Here is a 22,626-nt window from a genome sequence, read left to right as displayed (position 1 = left end):
GATCTTAATGGGGGATGATACCGATGTTTCAAATGCACTGCAAACAGGTTTGAAATTTCCTGATAATTTCCCATTGATAAAGCCCTGCATAACATCACAATAGCAGCTATTATTGTATGTTGAATCCTTAAGCAGTTCGTGTGCAACCATTAAATATAAGGGGCCGTGTAAACCTGGAGGGGCAGTCGCTTTGCTGAAAAGCCTTGACTGCTAATTATGAGCAGGACAGTCAGTCCCGAGGGTGCCAGGGAGAATCTGACTTGGTGTCATGTGAATAGTATCTCTTTTCAAAAGCTCTTCTCTGATATTTAGTACTTACACTTCCCCTGCTGCTAACTCCAAACAATTATGAACCAGACCCAAATAGCTCGCCTAATAAGCCCAGAACACTTTCTCTCTGGTGGATCGGCCTGTATTAATTACCCCGTTCATCCCCCTTGCTCAGGCTACAGGTAAGTGCATATATTTTTATCGCCTACAGCAAGGTTACAGTTGTGGGGAGTGATAAAGAAGGTAGATTTTGCCACAGCCGAGTGATGAGTTAAGCTTTCTCTGCGAGCCCTACTTAGGGTGACTTACTGTGTGACTGCGGTTATTTTCAATCTTTGATAAGCTGATGTGGGACACTCTGCAGTTGGCCAGTCCACAGTCCAGCTGTCACTTTCTCCTGCAGTTTGCCATTTATTACAGCAGTAGCCTTTATAACATAAAAAGTGCTCATTTTCTTTCATGTTTTTTTTATTTATATGTCCAGAAATGAAAACGGACTAGTGTCCTCCAATCCAAATCCTCAGACAACTTCAACCCTGAGATTAGCCAGGCGTTTCAGATTGTGATGAAGGAGCTGCCAACTTTTTATTGCTGATCAGATGCAATTAAAATTAGTTATTAGAACTACATTCATTATCATCATTCTTATTATTCATCTTGAAGCCATTGATGAACTATATATTTCTGACTGACACGTTATGGGGAAAGTTCAGAAACAAAAATCCCACGCATGGAGTTTTCTTCACACTTAAATGGCATTCATAATTTGAAGGGGATCTTCATCAATATTAAAATAATCTGATGGATACTGATTTAAGAAGTGTACCCTAATGACATCATTTATAACAACATTTGCTTCCACTCACGTTGTTTCAATATGAGTCACGGGGTTTGACTACAATGCTTTCCTCGTCAATGTGGTCATGGCTTTGTGGTTTAAAGATAGGTGCACATTTCTTTATGCATTCGAGTAAAAATGATGTAATTTGCTATCTATTAGGTCACACAAGTTTAAGCTACTCTGTTGAGTCCAGGCAGACTTTGCTGCTTTTTCTCAGTATGCAGTGAATTCAGAAGGAATCTCAGACCTCAGGCAGAATACAGCAACTGGACACATTAGTTGTAATAAATATATTTATTCTGCAGGATTCCTGACAACCATACTGTTGGACTTGAATTAAAATTAAGGCTAATGAAAAGAAAGGATACATTTCCATCTGAACTTTTGAGTTTTGTGTGAATTTTGCCCATTGTGTTCAGTTTTAGTTTTTAGTTTTATGTACAAATGCCACATTTACAATCTGAACTGCTGTTTCGTAATTCTTTCCCGGTTCAGTACTGTACCTTTAGTGGTTAATTTACAGTTTACAGATTACAGAAAAGCTGCAGGCCATACAGACACTTTGCTTTGTGTAGCCTAGAGGCTGGGAACCCTTGGGAATCTTAGAACATCAAGGTCTGTGAGGCTTCATTCACATTCAGACACTATCCCATGAATAAGGCCTTGTGATATTTACAAACGACCTCACACCCAGGTTGTCAGCCCACAACATGAAGTTATCAATCAAGGCAATTCAAATTAAACAACAATAAAGTAATCGGCACACCAGCTATACGCTAAATCTGAAATCTCCCCCAGGATGAGGGATCGTCGTTACCGTTATAAAATTGTAAAATGTACAAGAGTACAGTAGTTACAATGACTAGTAACAGAAGTGAGGTTGATACAACACCTCAGTTGTGAACACATTAAGTACAGTGAAATCATGAAATAGAAAACAGACCAAAGCTATATAAGGCCTCTCCCAAAAACATATCCAATTTGAGCTGTTGTTAACACTATGGCTGCAGTCACATTGCTATCTGAAATCATTATTTTGATCCACTATCATCACACAGTCTCCGTTCATTGTATCTAGCATAAGTGCTTCTTGATAGATTTGAACAAGGCAAGGCATTTTTGGAGAAAACTGTAGCTTCCACACCCCTGGCAAATGTTGATATAAATCATAACTGTAAATGAAACAGAAGGACTCACACAAAGTGTAAATATGAGTGAGTGTGCAATCAATCAAAATCGAAATATTATTGATGTCAAATCACATTTTTTATTTATTTTTTATTTTGTTTCCCAAGCAATGTTGCACAGGATATTAGTGTAACATGTGGAAAGCATTTGCCGATTCCAATATAATTCTGTTCATTAGAATTTTGCATTGTTATGTGTACAACATAGACTCAAGACATGTCTGTCAGCTATTAATCTGTGTTGGCCCCACTACTGATAGCCAAACGCAACAGACCCAAATGACTGTCTGCCAACATTCTCCCAAACAGTTGCTGGTTTTCTGGAGTCTTGCCAAGCACGAGCATATGGAATAACTTTATTATGAAAATGAACTTACAGACTCGCATGTAAATTCCTTCTGTAAAGTTTTACTTTCTGCACCAGGGCCATCAGTGCTGTAGCCATAAAAATCCAATAAATGTAAGCAATGCTCTAGTTGTGTAAAAATGTACTGTCCAATATAAACGTTTACGGATGACTAAAATCCTTTCTGTTTGCTTTTACATTTTAACAAATGGTATTCTGCATATATGTAATATAAAACAAGGTTGTTGGTTTTTAACCATATTTTCTACACATCTGTGAGGCACTTTTCAATCTGTGTCTGCAAAAACTGACCATTCAGTGTGTGTTGTGGCTTAGTGGTAGAAATAGGTGTACACTTGTAAACTCGTGGTAATGTTTTGTATGGCCATCTGAGTTCGAAGTTGTTTTCGAAGCTGTGCTACACAAAATCTGGAAATAAAAATATTTACAAAACATGACAGGCAAGAGGTCAATAGAGAACTAACAGGAAGCTACACCTTCATACATCATACAACATCCAAATGTGAAACTGTACGCTGACCAGAGTGTGAAAACTTCCCTGCCATTTTTAAAGCACATTTAACAACGACAACAACAACAGAAACACAATACCTTTCTTTCCCTCAGGGGGCTCGAAATATTTACAGCAGTGAGACTGTTTAGTTGTATCCGGTGGCGTGCTTGCTTCATTTATCCTCAAACAGAAATTTGGTAAAATGCCAAGGCTGTTGTCACAGTAATTGCCAAACCAGTGCTTTCTGCCATTGTGATTCATGCATTCGTTTTAACACAACCAGGTGACTTTCCGTCTCAGTTTTGGGATTCAGCATAAAACATACTGAGTATTCTGTAAGATCTCATTTAAATTCCCAAGCTAGCCATCCAAAGGGAAAATAAACAACTGGCTAGAAATGACCTCTGAACTCCTCAGAATAATCACTCACTGGTTTCTTTCTACTGTAGTGTAATACAGTTTGCACTACAGCATTCCCTTCTTGGATTATTACGTATTTATTTTCTTTCCCTCGTGTACCAACATGTAAAATAGGCTTATTTTTGTATTTTGTCCATTTCTCGGTTTTGTTAGGGAGCTATAAATATCACTGCAGGAATTGTGTCAAACAGGAAGTTTAAAGTGGTTTTAGTAGATGTGTCAGGAAGGCAATAACAAAGGACAAGTCATATATTATATTTGTTATCATTATTAAACAGAATAATAGCATTCTATTGCTATGGATCATTTAACATTAGTTTTCAACGGTTATATTTCTGTGGGTTGCATATTTAAAGTTGAATTAATATCACTGGAGCATGATATAAGAATGCTTGCACAGCAATGACAAAATAACTGCTCACCCATGAAAATATATTTAAAAAGTTTTTTTTTTTTTTTACCTGAAAGTTAGATTAAATACATCAGCACTCACATTTCTATGACACTTATCTGACATAAATACATCACATGTAAGTGTTATATCTATAAGCATCAGTCTTATTGGGTTTCCCATATTCTTTAGTTTATAAACTAGGAAAAGAAAATCAGATTTAAATTAGCATGTTACATGGGAGGTTTATGTTGCTAAGAGGTACACAGGGAAACATATTGATTTTGTAATTACACAGCCATATCAATACGACTGTGATGCAGTGAGCACACTCTATACCCCCACATCTTAATTACCTCCCAGTGCTTTTATGTGTCTCTCCGAGATGGTTGAGTGATTGAAGAGGATGAGATTGCAGATCCTTCATTGGTTGCTCAGACAATCAATTAACCCTATTAAGGCAGCCATACGGTAGCGTTTAACCAGACAGTGGTTCTGTTCATATAAAGATGGTAGTTGAGAAGCCCTTTGTGGCTGTTATAAAAAAAAAGGGGTGGGATTGTTTCGCTTTTGACCTGGAACCTTTGTTAATTGAAATCAAACTGTTTGGAAAACCACATTTCTTTGTCATTGTATGGCTATACGTTTTTGTGAAGGAAAATAAAAGTTATTGTTTTCTGACTGCTTCCAGTGGTACCAGCTCAGTGGAAATGTGTGCGCTATATTTTGTCTGAGCTCTAATATTCACTCTGGAGAGTGAAAGCAGCTTTCCTTCGTTCTTAGATTTCATTTGAAACATTCTCATTCTAAGACATTCATTTTGAATTAACTGATAAAGAAGTGGTTCATTCGGGACCTGGTGACTTTATGGTTGCTGTGCAGTGTAGAAATCTGCTGTCACAGTCCATTGTTTTCATGATTTTATCAAAAAAAGGATCATAACTTTGTCTGGGAAAGACAAGTTGCAAAGTCATCAAATTTACTAAGATGCAAACTAGGCTTTTGTTCACTTAATCTACATTTTGCTTATGTATTCAAAATTTGTACTGCTTTCCTAGGCAGATAAAATTGAGAATTTGGTGGTAATATATATATATATATATATATATATATATATATATATATATATATATATATATATATATATATATATATACAGACACACATACACATAAACATATATATATTTGCTCCAATTGACAGTCATAAGGAAAATAAAATATTTAATGAGATCCCTTTATTTCCCATGAACCTGGGAATAATGTTTTAAACTTTAGAAAATCTAATTTTTCATGTTTTGAGATTCTATTTTCAGAATGTGAAAATTCTACAAGATTAAAAAAAAATAGTTTTGATTTCTTTTAATTTTATTGATATAACCTCTGTCGAGAACAGCTTTATTTACACCCCCCTTACATGACGTAAGAGGTGTGTGTGTCTGCACTGTAGAAATACAGATATGGAGAATATGAGACACCTTTAATATGAGATGTCATAACAAGCTGTCTGCCAGTGAAAGGAGTCATTTAAACGTGTGCTTCTAGATTGATTGATTGATTTATGTTACAATTACATTCCCCAGTGCCCACAGATCCAGGCAGCCTTGCACTGCTGCTAAAGGTGTACCATGCTGTCGTTCCTTGTTAGAGTCGGGCAAGTTTTTTAATCGTCCTCTACCAAGACGGTTACATTCTGATACACAGGGCAACACAACGCAGGACAGGGTTATGTGTGTGGCAGATAATTCATGTTCAGATATATAAAATGAAAGCCAATACCTCGAGAAGACTGACCTGTCTGCTCATGTAGTTGAGTTAGGCCGAAAAATCCTTTGTCAAAAGTTCCAATTTGCCCATTGAATTAAAATATATATTTAATTTGATGTTTGTAGTGTAATCTTTTTTACAAATAAAATATGATATAATGCACTAGGACGTGTTTATGAGCCTCATTAATGTTATGTAAATGATGGGTTTTGTTGTCCCTCTGGTTTCTGGGCTTTTCTGCGGTTAGCAATTCACAGGTGAACTAGGCGGCTGTATTTCACTCTGAAACCATTTGCATCCTTTCACTGAGAAAAGTAAACCTGATCTGTGGACGTTTCAGGTTTGGAAAGCCCAGGAGAATGGAGAGATGATTGTTCAGGGCTGTTTATTTTCTCCAGGAATCTCTCTACTCGGTGGGATTTATTGTAGTGTGCAGAGTTGAATCAGCTCCACTGTGTTTCCTTCCCACGTGAAAGAGAGTACCAGAACCTGCTAAAATCTGATTCTCCTAGTTTTAATGCATTTCTCCTTTTGTTTATCATCCAAAGTAACTTCATGAGTGTATCGAGCTCATTCCACATGTGCCAGAATCAGTTAAGGCATTTTATTTTAAGATAGTCATGCACAGTTAATTTGCAAGTCCCCTAATACAATTTTCCTATTTATTTTTGTAAAAAGCTTAAGAAAATTGTCCATTCAGCTGGGAGAGTAATGTTTAAGCAGCAAACTCCCTTAACATAAGTCATGTAGTACTTAGTGTCGTAAAAGTATGTGGTTGAATTCAGATCCAGTTTTTAACACGGAGAGCCTAGCCAGTAACAATAATAATGTTAACAGTAATATAATGTAAATGACACTTAGGTATAAGTTGCATATAATAAACATCAATGTCAGTTTGTGAAGTGCCAAAAATTGAGCAATAGTTACTTTTTAAGTGTTTGTCTGTTACAATATATGGTGTTTGATTGCTTCTGTCAGGCTTTCGTATTTATATACAGCAGATGCATGAGCAAGTAACTACCCCAATAGATATTTTTGTCTTTGTGTCTGTCTTACACCTGTCAGCCATGCGTGCCCTCCTCATTTGGGCTTTCTATATATATAATCTGCTGCTTTTCCAATATTCATAATATAACATAGAGCTTTTTGTTCATTTTAAATTTAGGTAGATGCTTTATTACTGTAAGAAATGTGGCCTCAGGAGAGACCATTATGTCAGATACTATATAATTCTGAAGTAAAAATCAAATACCAGAGACTACTTTGCAAGTACAGAGTAAAAATAGAACTGTTCAGATATTTTAAGCTTTAAAGCATGAACTGATTCATTGGTAAAATAAACAATGATTTGTCACAAATAGACAGTAGTCTCACGCAAAGGCTTCAATCTATTTTACATGTCTAAACTTTTTGATTTTCTTTTTATAGTATATAGTCTCCCTCTTCATTGAAATGTTTGTGCCAAGCAACATTTTTCACAATTATGTTTTATTTTTTAATGTATAATTAGACAAGAGACATTTTCCCTCTGACTGTATGGCTGCAGATGTCATTATAACACACGGTTTCTTTTTTCAGCAGGATTAAAAGATCTCATTGGCATGTTACTATGGAAGGACAGCACAGTCACCATCAGCACAGTCTAGAAGACCAGAACAAACTCCTCTATAATCTCCCTGGGCAGGATTACCAGCATGAAGGCCAGGTATGAGCTTCTGAAGCTGTTTATGGATTGTCTTCCCTAGTTTCAGGTGAATGATTCAACATTTCACAGATCAATACACTAAACTGATGGTGGTTATACTCCAAAACATGGCATCTTCTGCAGAGGTCACAATCTTACATAAGGAACATTAAAGAAGAACTGGAAGAAGTTTTCGTCGACCAGCACATTTTATTTTAGTCGACCAAATTCAAAGCTTGAACCTACCTGCAAATGTCAAATTATAAACTGGTATCTAATTGCGTTTATAAGTAGTGTGGCTACTAAGTAAATGGCATCTGTTGCCATGAGTGGACACAAGTTTGTAATTCACGATCGGTGGGTAATTCAAAGTTATGATTTGGTCTCTGCCTTAATTCATTTGAATAGTTTTGTATCGTGACTCATTTCATATTGATATGAAAGAAAAATACAATGGCACCAGTAGCATTTTCACACACATTTGGACATCTAGCTGAAATTAACAAATATAAAATTAGTCTAATGTGCTTCTTAATTCCAAATCAGTCCGTTCAAGATCTTCTGTTCCTACGGAGGCACGTGTTTTGTTTTGTCCCATAACATTCATCAGTATTCAGAAGGCATACCTCAGGAACGCTTACACAACGTCTCCTGTCTTTACTTTGATATAATTTAATGCTTAGCTGGGATATGACAATAGAAATCAGCCCCAGGCTCTTAAATATATTACTGGAACCCCAAAAACCCATCATTTTGTCAAATTAAGTAATTTAACAATATTTAATCCCCTTGATAAATCCACTGATAATACCCAATTGCGGTTTCCAAATTAAGGTTAATTACCACTTCATTTGGCAAGCAAGCAGAAGCACAGCAATTATTCCATGAAGTACCACTGGGTTTGTTCTGATGTAATGGATATTTTCATGTCACTTGGAGGAGTAGAGTTGAGTTTGTAATTACATCGTTGTTAAGTGCAATTAGTAGCTAATACTGTAATACTGAACATCTGCTACTGCCATGATGCAAGGTCCTCTTTATAGCCCAGGGTCATACTTTAAGTGAGCAAAACGTAAGTGGGGATGCAGTTTCAGCAGATTTATGTTATACATATATATTTCGATGTTGTTTTGTTGTGCTTTATGCTCATTTTGATCTATATCTGATTTGCAACAGTGCATCTCCAGTCAGAATCAATGTTTTACACCTACCTGGCTGCAAAATCTTCAGTAGTTCCTTTCCTGTCAGGTAATTTACACCATATATCAGGATTCAAAGGAAGCATTTACTACTGAACAGGACTTGCCCATCACCACACCAAACTGCACATATGTTTACGTATATAGGAGGTGTCAAATTATTAAAATACAAAGAATGATGTTGCGAAAAGACTGTGGTAGCATCAAATGAGCATAACAGAATAGTGAATTAAAGTTCTTTACAGACATTTTACCATCAGAATAAAGAGATTTAGAAAATCGATTATGTAAATGGATCCTTTTCATTGCTATTAAATATAAAACGTATCTCAAAGCGTGCAACACAGAGCAGTGTCACTGGAATTATTACGGGAAATCCCTGTAGCTTTGGAAAGCTTCCTCCGTGGAAACGAGACGACAACAGACACAGTAATGAGCTACATCAAGCAACCAGAATCATCTGGCTCTTAATTCCATTCTATTGAAATGGAAATTCTACAATTCGAGTATAAATGTATCCCATAAGTTTAGTATTACCTTTCTAGTATTGTCATAGCTCTGAATCTAAAATTAAGTGGCAACATGGCAGCTGGCTTTATTTACTAATAGCCATTACATTGGAATTGCATGTAATAGAAAATCTAATTATCTGTTATGTGACTGCCTATGAACAAGTAAGCCATAAGAATCACACAGGTGGAAGCCTATGCATATATAAGTCATTACAGTTAAATACTGATTGGGATGGACATCAGTATCATAGGAACTAATAATGACTCTCAATCATAAGAATGAGCTCACGTAAATACAAAAAAAAAAAAAAAAGAAGAAGAAAAAAGACTAGGGCTGGAAAATGCCAGGCTTTGTCAACCTGTATTTGCTAATTGGATTTCAAAAATGTAATTTGGCAAATACAATATTGCTCTAACAATGATTTTATTGTGTTCAAATGTCCAGAAAAACCAAGACCAGATATTTGAATATTACGGTTTCAAATATTTACATTTGCAATATCTTTCACGCCATGGTTACCAATGATAAAGACAAATGGGTCACAATCGGGTCTGGATTCAACCAGACCCTGGCTTTTAAGCCTAGTTTTTCAGGTTCATTTTCTAATTAAAGTCCCATCCATCCATGGGAGCTATAAACATGATCTGAATTGTCAGCGGAACGTCAAAAGCCTTCTACATGATGTAAATAAAATAGGCCAAGGTTAGTTATTCTTCCAACTGGTGATCATTTTTAAAGTAAAGAAAACTAAAAAGTACAATGTGTTCTCTTTGTGAAGACATAATACCAGTGCAGCTATACAGATCACTGTGAACACAGTCCCAGTGTTTTATAGTCATTTCGGTTTTACAATACTGCTCAGTAATTGTATAATATGTAGGCATTTTGTCTTGTTGTAACATTATTTGCAAATACTGTAACAATCTTCTTCAGATATATTATTTTCTACTTTAGAGATACCACTGAAATATGCTAGTTTTTTATTATGTGCAACTCCACAGCACTAGGCATTAGGTGTTGAGAGCTAAATTAATTAACGATCTCCGACGCACTCGGTTTGTGTGGAACTCTGGTCAGTTCCTCCCCAGAGCAATACGCAAAAATTCACGCAAGGTGAATTTTCTACATCCTGATCTGTGATTATCCACAGATGATACCACAGAGTGCATTTTGCTTCAGGATATATACTGGTTTGCGCATATCAAAACACAAATCCACAGATCAATGCCTCCCAAGCTGGACTTGCATTTCCATACCCTGTCCTTAATTATTAAACATACTTCAACACTAATTTACATCTAACCTTTCTCTCACAGTTGCCAGGGATTTTATGTATGTCAGGTTGGGGTTAAGATGCTATACCACACATTGTCTGCCTTGAGTTAAAATGAATTTGTCTGCAGTTAATCAAAAGAAGCTAAATGGGATGTAAAGTATACATGCACCCACGATTGACTTTTTTGTTTTCCTTTTTTGTGAGATGGGTTTTATCTGGATAAATGGAAATTACTAATGGATATCTTCTCAGCATCAGTGTAACTACTGATATTTAAATTCACAATGCAATATCAATATCCCCCTCCCCCCAAAACCTAGTAGTCAACATTCATTATCTTGAGTTCCTATAAATGACATAAATACAAAATATATGTTTACAAGGCATTCTAGTCACATACCTATATCAACCTCTGTCAATGTATTTAAACTCATCTCACAATGCAAGGCCAGAGGACACAGGGAAGTAAATATTCAAGCCTGAAAACAACAGAGAACTGCAGACAAATGCGGTGAAAAAGCTATTGAGTTATGTTGTTGATTCTGTAACAGCAGCGATATTCATTAGAGTCCACCAAGACGTTTTCCTGGTAACTTCATAAAAAAGACTGGATGAATGGACTCCTCTTGTTCGTAACCTTTCTCGCGCTCTCATACAGTCAAATGACATAAATTACATTAAGTATGGCGAGGCTCAATGTGCTGAATCATCAGGCAACTGAAACATTGTACATTTTATGAAACCACTGTTCTGTTCAGCTCAGAAGCTGTTGGATTCGTGAAAAACAAAATTGGCAATGATTAGATAAAGAAAAGAAAGAAATACTAATGCATTGAGTATTTAGTTATTTGACAGGGTGAGACTGCTGTTAAGCATCACAAATACAAATCAAATGTGTGCACATAATCGACGAATAAATATTTACATTCATTGGGTAATTAGAACAGTGTTAACACAGAAAACGGAAGTTACAAATGTCTGTTTGTTTCATCCAAATTGAGAAGGCAATCTCCCAATGTGGCTGAATCATCATATGGACATTACAAGGCTGTGTTAAAAAGGCAATGCACACTCTTGAATCAGACCTATTTTGCTACAGTCTGTCAACATTATAAAGAGTAGGTTTGCTTTAATCATCTGATACACTGTTGATAAGCCTGACTGAAATAAAGGATTTGGGGTCACTTGGGTCTTCTTCACATCCCCAACTACACTGCATATCGCTTCACAAATCTAATTGTGCTTTGAATATGTAAAGCATCATTTGAATTCAGAAATGCATACCTGACACAAAACATGAAAGTCACAGTGCCATCAAAGGCTATATTTGTGATTTCATAAAAACAAAAGCATGTTCGTGTTGTATGGGTGTGTCACCCTAACTTGATACTGCTTTCTCACTGCACCTCGAGACGGCAAATGAAAGTCAACCTTCATATTTAAAGCGATAACAGTTTTGTTGTGTTCAAGAAACCCAGTGATGCCGATTGTAAATTAACACAGAGAGAAGACCTGTTAGTAGATGTTTTGAAAACCACAAAGGCTGATGTATAGATCAGGGAGTTTGAAAACTAGAACAGAGCAGAGAACAATAGCTCGTTTGAGAAGAAGGGCTTGAGTGATCGTTCCATCCCACTCCTTTAATGATTGTTTCGTGGTGCAAACGACAATACGAGATTCTCATGAATATGTGAGCAGATGCAAATCCTGAACACTTTCACACATAACCATAGCCATGCTTAAATGTAATACATTTTATTAAACCCACCCTTAAATATGAAAATAAGCTCTCCACGGTTCCTCTTGGTGATAGATTGATAAATATTGTCTCAAGATGTATATAGACGACAATATTCAATAAGAGAAGGTTGTTAAGAAGCATTACATGGACAATTTTTACAGGATTGACCATGCTAATGTGGAAAAGCAGTTGACTGTCATTGCTCGAGCTGACCTGTGTCTTCTCTGTGGAGGTAGGCGAGCTACTGCCATAATCGAGCTCCCTGTAAAAGCTCCATTACTTTAATCAGGCTTGATGGGCTGTGATAGGGGATGCAAATCTAGGTCATTGCATATGTAAATGTGCAGCTGGGAGCTTACGCAGTGCCAAAACATATCAGCTGGGGTGTCTGAGTGTCACCAAGCATTAACTCCAACATGGCAGTCAGACATGAGTGCTAAACACACCCTATAATCTTCAGATTTTGTGCCAGGAAGAATTATCGCAATTACAAATAACGTCAATATTGCACTTTATCAAATGTGGCCTGATGTTTTCACACTGTAGCGCAGTGTGTCATCGTGTTAAGTTGGAGTGATGTAGACAATTTGAAAGTTTACTGCACTTTTCAAAAGCAGTTAGCTGAATAATGCATCAGCGGACTCCTACAGCCACAAGAAGAAAGGTAAAGTTGACCAAGTATCTTTCTAGTCACTTTGGGCTTTTTTCTTTTCAACACAACACACACAGATCTCCAGCTAAATGTGTTCACTGTACTTCACTTTTGTGTCTCCAAATTCATTCAAATGTATTTATTTATTTAGTAAGCAAACCATGCTTAATCTTATACAAATACATTGCCCTTAAACTGTCAACCCATGTCAGGAAATTGATAACAATCGTGTTGTAGTTAAAAAGCTCTGGAGAGGGTTTTAAAGTATGTCTCTGGATATCCACTTTAAGATTGGGTATAGTTTCTGACTGTTCTTAAAATACAGATGTGTGAAGCCTACCTTTGTTCTTGGATATTGCTTGTGAAGCAGTGACATTTTATGAAGACAGTTTTCTTTTGAGCTTTATTTATATAGCCTGGCGTTGAGAAAAATGATGCTTCAAATATTCAAACATTTTAAAATATGTCAGTTGCTTTGTAAAATATAAATTACAGGATAGAGCATAGGGCCCAATACAAAGGGAGCTTTGATGCAAATATTTAGATTTAAAAGTATTAGAGTAGCAAAATTATATACGCTGTATTATGAAGCTGTCCTCTTGCTGGACAGTGTTTTTTAGTTGCAGAAAATGCACCTTGTGAAATTATATATAATGTAAATGATCAGGGCTCTAGGACTTTTACAGTTTGTCATTCTCCTACATCAACTGCCTTTCATCACCGTTCGTCTTATAAATAGTATTTACTTTTTGTGAATTTATTTTATAGACACTTAAACACATTGTACAATATCGGAATTGTTGAAAACATCGGCATAAGAAGTCATAAAAGCACATTCTGCATCACTGTTTTTTTCAAATTATGCCTGATTCTCATGTGAAATACGCACATAAGAATCAAGAGAAGTTCCAGAAGAAATTCTTGTGTCAAGGCATAATAGTTTCAAGAAAATTACAGTATCTGTTAAGTGTCTGTTGCAAAATAATTATAATACGACAAGTAGAGTGGAACACTAATTACTTTGCCAAATCATGCTTGGTTACTGTAAAGAAACTAAGAAGTTTGGGATCCCGTTTTCCTGTCTTGGCAGCAAACAGCATTGTGAAAGCCACACCGCTTAGTGATGTGCTGCCAGCAATGGAGACAACGCCGGCTGAGTACTATTATATCCCCCAATCAGTTGTCATTGTCAAGAGATACTTTATATTAGTGCTAATTACTAGAAGTGTCATCTTACTTGAGGATGACCCTTTCTGCGAATTGCAGCCACTTTAGCAGAGAAGGTTGAACAAAATTAAGATGGCCTGAAGTGAATTTCACAGGGACGTGACATCCCTCATTAGCACCACGCCATGGCCAGATTGTCCTCAGCACTTACTCTTTCAATTGTTTCTCTTTGTCTCATTATGGAGTGTTCAAGGGGTGTCAATGAGGAGCAGGGGATCGATCGATCTCTGCACCCCGCGAGGAACGAATGTCACACGTATCACAACTTTATACCACTGCCTCTAGTTTATGGCAATATATACTTTTTTGAGGAGTTAGAAAAGCAATTGTTTCGCAATTTTGCCCCCCCCTTTTAGGTAGATAGTACCTTTTTTATGGACTTCCATTGTGGACTTCTTGTCTGTGCTCTTATTATAATACATGTTGGTTTCAATCTGTGTTGTGCAGTTATTGGATTACCTTAGGTTGGCTGGGAGACTTGTAATTCCTGTAGATCACTACTTCAATAACTGGAAGTAGTGGAAGACATGGAGATAGCATTTCACACTTATAGCATCAGATTTCCTTCTGTGGCCTTGATTGAAACGGTAATATATATATATATATATATATATATATATATATATAATGTAAAGACATTCAGGCCATTCAGTGTGAGTAATATAACTGTAGCCTGCCATGATGTGACTAATTACATTTAATATACATTTTAGTCATTTGTAGTCTGCCATGAAACCACCTAGCTCTTATCTGTATAGGTTAATGAAGATTAGTGAGAAAAGACAGACTTCGAAAAAGGGTTACAACAACGTGAGGGGGAATTAATTAAAAGTAACAGGCTCATTTTACTACATTATAAACTATATAGCCATTCATAAATCCCATTTGGCAGCAGAGGATGCATATAACTGCGTCTGGATAAATGCACACGAATTAGCAAAGATAAAATTGATAGAAACCCATCCAAAGCTTTGTTGGAAGAGACATAATAGTTTCTTGGCACATTGCTGAGTCACAAAGTCACAGAAAACAAATGTGGCAGTAACAACGAACTTCTGTTGTCATGACACTGAAGCGATAAACAACCTGGAGTTAAGATCACTTTCAGAACTGCTGTATGAAACACTTGTTTTGTTTCTGTTTTTATAATTTTTTGACACTGAATTTGACGCAATCAGGGACCCCTGTTTTTTAATTAGCAGAATTACCCACAAGCCACATAAGTAAAAAGTGAAACAGGTACTTGCTTATTGTGTTGACTTCATTATTGTGGTTGGAAGATATCGCTCTCTTAGGTTGCAACAGTTTTGTTTTAGTGCTTTTTGTATGCAATGTTGTGTGAAAATTGAAATGTCTTCTCTTTTGCTATACTTAGCCATCAGTTCCTTTTTTGTCAAGCATATATTGTGTACCACCTGTTGTTACGGAAAACAGTTTCAACATTTCTGTCTATCAACAAATATCATGAGTTGAAGATACATATAGGGGATACACATAAAAGCCACGAACATTGACTCACCCAAACCTTTTTTCTACATCATTGTAGTCTTAAATTGCAATTAACACTGAAGGATTTATATTTGACATGATGCTGGAGATTGAATTGTATGGTTGTACTTGAGATGTTTGTTCAGTCTTGCATAAAAACAAACAAAGGTTCTCGTACTGCACTTGTTGGTTAATTTAGTTTTTGTTAAATTAAACAAAACACAAAAAATTATACAGAATTTCACTTAATCCCCCGTCGCCCTCCCTACACCTACTTGGTGACAGATTTATGATCTGCCACAAAATATCCCATTAGCAAGGTCGTGCCAGCTGTCACTCACTCTCACGGATCCGCAGACCTTTAAATCTTATTAGTTAAAAATACATGTACGGTTTTTAAAATATTGATTCTGTACAAATGATAATAAATGTTGTTGTTTTTTCCAGTTCTGAATAAATTCCACAAACATAATATTGTATTTCAAAATGGGCAGGATGAGACGTGAAATAATATAGGGACAGTTGCAAAAGAAAAATGAATACAAATGTGCATGTCATTGAGTGTTTGGCAGCAGGAGATGAAAACAATACGACTGGCACCAACATAAAGGTATTATTAAGTAACCTGCAAAGTATAGATACAGTTCAGTCATGTGCAATTCCCTGTAGCAAGTTTGTAACAATACACTATGGATTTCAAACCATGTTCTTGATCAAATGTGTGGATTATTTATTGAGTTGCTGCAGATTCTTCCGAATTATTATTATTATATAAAATAAATTAGGGGGTGGGGGTGAGGGTGCTTTATGTCCAACAGTCATTAATGAGATCTGCTTAAAAACATACAATTCTACTGGGGACTGGAATGATTTGGATTAATTAATATACTATCAGAAATAATCAAGTTGAGCATGCTTTTTTTAAACTTTATTCCAAAGAACATTGTTTCATGCCTTGGCCTGAACTGATTCTTTCCCTTAGAAAATGAATGTGAGCAGCCAACAATTATCAACGCTGTCATAATGTGACCTTTTGTTTGATACAGGATTATGTTCAAAAGAACAGCCTCGGAATCATGTCAGAACTCAGCTGAAAGTGTTATCCACACAAAGGTCAAAATCAATCATCTGGGTTATTAATCCTTTTCAAACTAGCCTCACTGAAGTGCCAGCAAACTAGCAGACATCCGAATAAATAGTGCTTTGATGGGAGTTCGGCTGTGCTACATTGTACTCTATAATGTTATTCTGAAGGCGATTTGCTTTTAGTCAAGAAGCAGCAGGAAGTAGGGTCTGCACTATGTGCATCGATTCAGCTGGAGCAAAGTTGTTTGGTTAGTGATTTGTATTCAAACACAAATACTTGTTGTGTGGCCTAAAGGTTGTAACTATTCCTTAGCACTGGAATGGCGCTGTGTGACTGCACCAGCCTAATGAGTGGAAATATTATTCAGAAAGTCTTCACTGGTGCCAAAATTGATGCATGATTTAGAAAACTATGTATATTAAAAACTACCAGCCATATTATTTTCATAATAACAAGTGGACCAAAGTGATCCTAAACTTTTGTATTGCATTTCATAACATCAGGAAGCCATTCTAAAAATAGCAGTGAAGAGAAAAATGAAAAGGCAAAAAATAGAAAAGATGTACTCCTTATAGGCCTATATTTTTTATAACAAAAGTTTGCATGCAATGCATTTGAATCAGAGTGCTTGTAAAACTATTGTCTAATTAGTTGCTTTGCCATTTTGTTTCATCTCTTTTCATAGAGAAACATGCCTGCCTACCAGTACTGCTGCACCCTGGCTAATTTCAGAATCGAGAAGAAGATTGGCAGAGGGCAGTTCAGCGAGGTGTACCGGGCGACGTATCTCTTTGATGGAAAGCAGGTCGCTTTGAAAAAAGTCCAGGTAAGTTCTTCAGAGCTTTTGTAATGCTGCCTTTAGACTTATATCAGGTTTCCAGAGGGAAACAAAAAAGCATAATTGCACTAGTTTCCTCAATCAAACAAACACACAACAAATAAAGAAAATGTAAAATTGCCAGATTATTTAATAATTAACATAATTAACTTTAAGGATTACCAACCTCACATCCTGAAGCATTCCAGAAGAACCAGTTCTTTAATTGCTTAAAATATAAAGAGAAAATAAGTTTTGTGTTTTATCTGTCTGATGCCTTTCACTTATTTTCATTCATGTAAGCAACTGAATTCATCTAACGCATAGTGCTTTTAATGTTCTGCTCCAGATTTTTGAAATGATGGACGCCAAAGCAAGACAAGACTGTATCAAGGAAATAGACCTTCTTAAGGTGAGACATTACTATGTTATTAATATAAGTAGTGCTTCTTTATATAAAAAAATGGTAACGTAATGCTGGTAACTTTCACTCACTTTAAGTTTGAAGGAACAGTAATGTAAAATGTTAAACAACTTTTTGCATTTATTATAAGAGGTGGGCCAAGCATGAGCAGCAGCTCTCACATACACTGCACTGTAAATCACATCAAAAGAGAGTAACCACTGGTGAGAATTTATTTTAAATGAGACGTATGTTATGAAAATAGTCTGCACTCTCCCAACAAACCCCAATACAGTACAGAACCAGACTGAAAAGACAAACACACATTCATTTTTTATTTATATCTTCTGTTGCCGTCAAATGAACGAACCGACACTTTAAGACATGGACTTGAGACAAAAGCAACAAAATACTTGTTGAAATGTACTCATAGGACAGTAAATGCTCAGTCATTAGGAAATATTTTAGTTCTGTCTTCACGATTAGACTTTGTACTTCAGGGAAGTTTGAGCCCTCACTTATCGCTGACATGCCATACATTTTCTTGTTGATCAGTCAACCACAGATGGCCCACTATAGCCCCTCTTTTTAACAAAGTCTTTTTCATAAAAGAACAATATACATACACTGGCCAAGCTCAGTTTTATTTAGCTTCTTTTGATCGGCTTTTGATGTCAGTTGCCCATGCTAACCATGTTAAGCACTGCTGTTTGTGCAGTTGTCTATGTGTTTTTTTATTGTAATTATTATCTGTATTTATATGTATTTATTCTAAAGGTTTCTGGATAAGAAAGGACAATCGCCACACGTATTTTCTGAGTTTCATAAAGCTCCAAAAATCTCCTCCTTTACTTCAGTCAATCGTTTGTGTGTGACTGGGATATTTTGAAAGCAAATCCTGTTACACTAATGGGCACATTTAAGATCAGACCAATGCAAATATTTGAAGAAAAATATTCTGGTATTTGAGAATACACCTTTTTTTCTGAAATGAGTTATTCATTGAGCTGGAAACATTACATGTCAAGTATTTAATAGTAGCCTGAGCTTCGCCGCCTTCTTGATTCATAATGGAAGATCATTTTTTTTAGGTTTTTTTTTCCGAATTGCTCAATTTTATTGACACAACTGAAACGTTAATAAACAAGGAGTCCACGTTGTCATTGTGAAAGAACTCCATCAGAAAAAGTTCAGTGCTTGCCAAAGCAGTGTATAGCCCCTTGAAATGGCTCTGTAATTTGTGCTAACATTTGAAAGACAGTTTTACTGTAAAAGTGATTTGTAAGTCCTTTGCAAAACTGCAGGGAAAGCACTGGGCTAACCGTTTTCAAGGATCATGGTATCATCCTGACAAACATTTTTTTTAATGACTGTGTGCCGGTCAGCATATTTGATAATGTAGTGCAGGTGCAATAGTTCTCTCCGTAGACTCTGGGCAGAACCGATGTGGCTTCTCCTCGTATTTGCAGGCGTTTGAGACCAGCTCTGGACTTTCTGTCAGTGTTGGAGCTGCGAACGCACTGCCTTTCTCTGCCAGAATTTAATAACTTGTCAAATCAATACATCTGCAGTTTGTCTAGTGTTAAGTGATAGGTCCCATGCCAGTTGTACTTTAACAGCTACATAAATTAAGCACATGACATTTTTACAATTTGCAGTCACATTCGTGGAAAAATCATTCATTTCTCACATTACAAATTTTACATAAAATGTTGCGGCCATAAAACAGGATTTATATCGCAGCCATGTGTGTTGAAGATCTGCTTTGTATTTAACGGGGAGATTGAGGGGCGCTGTGGTCAGCATGGCTGCATGTGAGGCGCAGGAGCCAGCAGTCTCTGGTTTTGCATTCTGGTATTTATTTGTAATACGATGATGTTGGAAAGGATGGGATATTGCCCATGAACAGCATGTCTGGTGTTTCCTGAATTATATTTCTGTTAAGGATTTGTAAGAAGGGCTGATTTACCACGTGTCCCACCAGATTTGTAGAGACATTTTACATATATGTATTAATACCTTGTAAAAAAACATAAATTACAGTGCATTAAGAATCTCTGAACCACCATCAGGGAGAAATACCAAATACAGTTATGTATAACATTATCAGACTCGTGACAGAAGCATCAGACTTGTATAATAATAATATAAAACAAAACAGATTATCGAAGGGGATATGTGACACAGTAGGTTAATTATTGAGCTTTTCCTGCCTTTTTAACTGTCTCGTACTTTGTATTAAAGATCTCGGCTCAGTCCCCCATAGACATAACCAGAAATATCATCAATCTTGATATTTTCTAAGAACATCAGAGCCTAAGAAAGGTTACAAACGAGAGGCGGCCACGCAGGCCGTCTTGCTCGTTTGGCTGCAAGTACTTATTGATCGAGGAATCACCGCCAGCTGCTTCTTGAAGGATCCTCCGGGAATCAGCTTTCAACAGCGCACTATGGCGGTCGGTTCCAGACACCCGCAACCCTTTGTGTAAAGAAAGTCCTAAATCCTATCCTAAATGCACCTGGTCTTCATCTCCACCGGGGTCCTCATATCCTTGCAGAGTTTGGGGTAGTTCTTTGGTGTTTGTCAACAGGTTTTTGTGTTTTAATCAAAGCCCCATTTGGTCTTCTCTATTCATCACTTAAGAGATTAATTTCCTTTAACATGCATGTCTATGTATGATACTCCTTTGAGAGGAAGAGATATTCTGGTTGGTCTTCCTTTGATTTAGTATTTTAAGGGCAGTGATACCCTTTTCAAAACCCCAATATTCTTTATTTATTTTTGATTTGTTTCTTAGTAGCTCATTATATATTTTTTACTTTCCTTGTTTAAAATGTATGTTTTTAACTTTATACCCAAACATTTGTATCCGTGTTTTGCATAATTCACAAATTAAGGAACATGGACTTATTCCTGGTAAGAAGCTATAAAAATTTTGGTTATTGCCTTTTTTGAAAAACAAATAAAGTAATACTGGCTGACCTGTACAATTAACCCTCATTGTATATGACTTATAACCTTGTGAATTTCAGCTGAATTGTCAGGTTTAATAAGCAAACACATAAGCAATATAATGGACAAGTTAACACAGTGCATAGTATTTTACGGGCAATCAGAGAGAAATCTATATATTTATGTGCTAAGAGAGAGAGAAAGAAAGATCCTATCCATGAATTTGAGGCTCAAAGCATGGAACCTAGTTTAATTTTGGATGACAGAACACCATGCTCAATAAATCCAATAAATCACCTCATTCTCCTTCACTTGATTCATAACAAGGTAACAGGATAATTGATTTCAGATCCTTGTTTTGTTCAAAAAGTTGAATTCTTAATGGGATCTAATAGAACATGAATTCAAGCCAATTTGATGTATTATTCAAGAACCATGGCATGCAGGACTGATCTTCCTCGTTTCATCTCCTCCTTCCCAAAACATTATTAAATCAAACATGCTTAATATCATGCTTGGATACTGTGGTCACACAGCTTGGTCTCAAATGAACCCCCAAGGGACTATAGTACACATCAGAAAATCCCTCCATTTTACGGAGAAAGGTCCAGCAGAGGAACACTGAAGGTCAGACTAAGGTGGTTGGATGTTATGATGTGGATTAATAAACAGGTTCCTCACAGAAGCAGGCAGGTGAGCAACAACAAGTTCACCTGATCATTAAAAATCCATATTTTTTCTAACATAGCATCGTTTGTAGCAGCTCCTTTCCAAAATGTCTGTGAGCCTTAAATGAAATGAGTTGTTTCACTGCATAATATTACATTTCATCCCACGCAACTGCATGCCTTTGAGTTTTTGTCACATCTAGTCAAAGAGTGGTTTTGTTCTGTGTTGCTGGTCTGAGACACATGAGGTTTCTCTTGTCATAAAGAGGGAGAAAAGGCCATTTAACTAGTGACCTTCTAGCTTGTCAGCTGGGTTCTGTAGTTTCGAGAGATACTGGCATTTACTGGCCGGCATGCTGCTACATTATGTGTGATCATTCACGTGAAAATCCCCAGGAAGTCGGTAACATCATAATTGCACATTACACACACATACACACAGACAAAAACAGCAAGTACAAGTCATTCCTGTCCAGAGCTCCATTTTTGAGAGGAATACAAATGTGCAGCTGTTGTCCTGAATGAAAATAGACTCAGATATTACACCTACGCCTGAACGCACAGCTCTTTTGAGAGGTATTATTTTCTCTGGTAGTTTAGAATGGTGCTGCAGTGCCGTGAAGAACAATTATTTACTATTTACTTGGTGTTAAAGCTAGTTATATTGAATATACAATTTTGTAAATGATGTGGATTCCGTTTGAAAAAAAATAACGTTTCATGTCAATCAAATATATTTTTAGTTCCTCTACTGAGTCACAGTGCCTCACCAATATATTTTGTGAATTCTTTAGTGAATTCTGAGCTTTTTAATTTCACTAGCGTGTGATAGAGGTTTGCTGGCTCAATAAGTGAATCCCTCAGAGGGAAAACTGTGTAATGGCCATTCCAAGTGCTTTTGACAGATTGTGTTTTTTTTAAATGTGGCAAGGAGAAAAGATTTGGACGATAATATTTTGAAGCTGTTAAATTTAGTCCATTGTTAAATTCGACATGTGAAGCTAAATGCATAATAGTTACAATCCAGTAGATGTACACAGAGATGCGAGCTGATTTGCCTGATTATCTGAGAGGTGAAGAACAGAGCTGAGGCAACCAAGATATAACAACATATAACTTCAGCACAGAAGCACAAGAGAGATGTGTATGCAAACCATACGTGTAAGGAGGGAACTTGTGAAAG

General features: G+C 36.5%; 1 protein-coding gene across 3 annotated transcripts in view; it reads left to right on the top strand.

Moving 5' to 3' along the window:
• nek6 (NIMA-related kinase 6) overlaps positions 1-22,626 on the top strand; it is a 93,069-nt gene that overhangs the window by 30,195 nt on the left and 40,248 nt on the right. For 2 of the 3 annotated variants that reach the window (XM_066712910.1, XM_066712909.1), the window contains exons 2-4: positions 7,314-7,440; positions 17,288-17,428; positions 17,769-17,831. In XM_066712910.1, the coding sequence (XP_066569007.1) occupies positions 7,345-7,440; positions 17,288-17,428; positions 17,769-17,831 (300 nt within the window). In that variant the 5' untranslated portion in view covers positions 7,314-7,344. The remainder of the gene's footprint in view (positions 1-7,313; positions 7,441-17,287; positions 17,429-17,768; positions 17,832-22,626) is intronic. The other variant, XM_066712911.1, reaches the window with a different exon arrangement.

Source organism: Amia ocellicauda, chromosome 9 (genome assembly GCF_036373705.1).
Source record: "Amia ocellicauda isolate fAmiCal2 chromosome 9, fAmiCal2.hap1, whole genome shotgun sequence".
NCBI lineage: Eukaryota > Metazoa > Chordata > Actinopteri > Amiiformes > Amiidae > Amia > Amia ocellicauda.
Note: the sequence above shows the minus strand (reverse complement) of the source record. Positions and strands in the feature narration are given on the sequence as shown.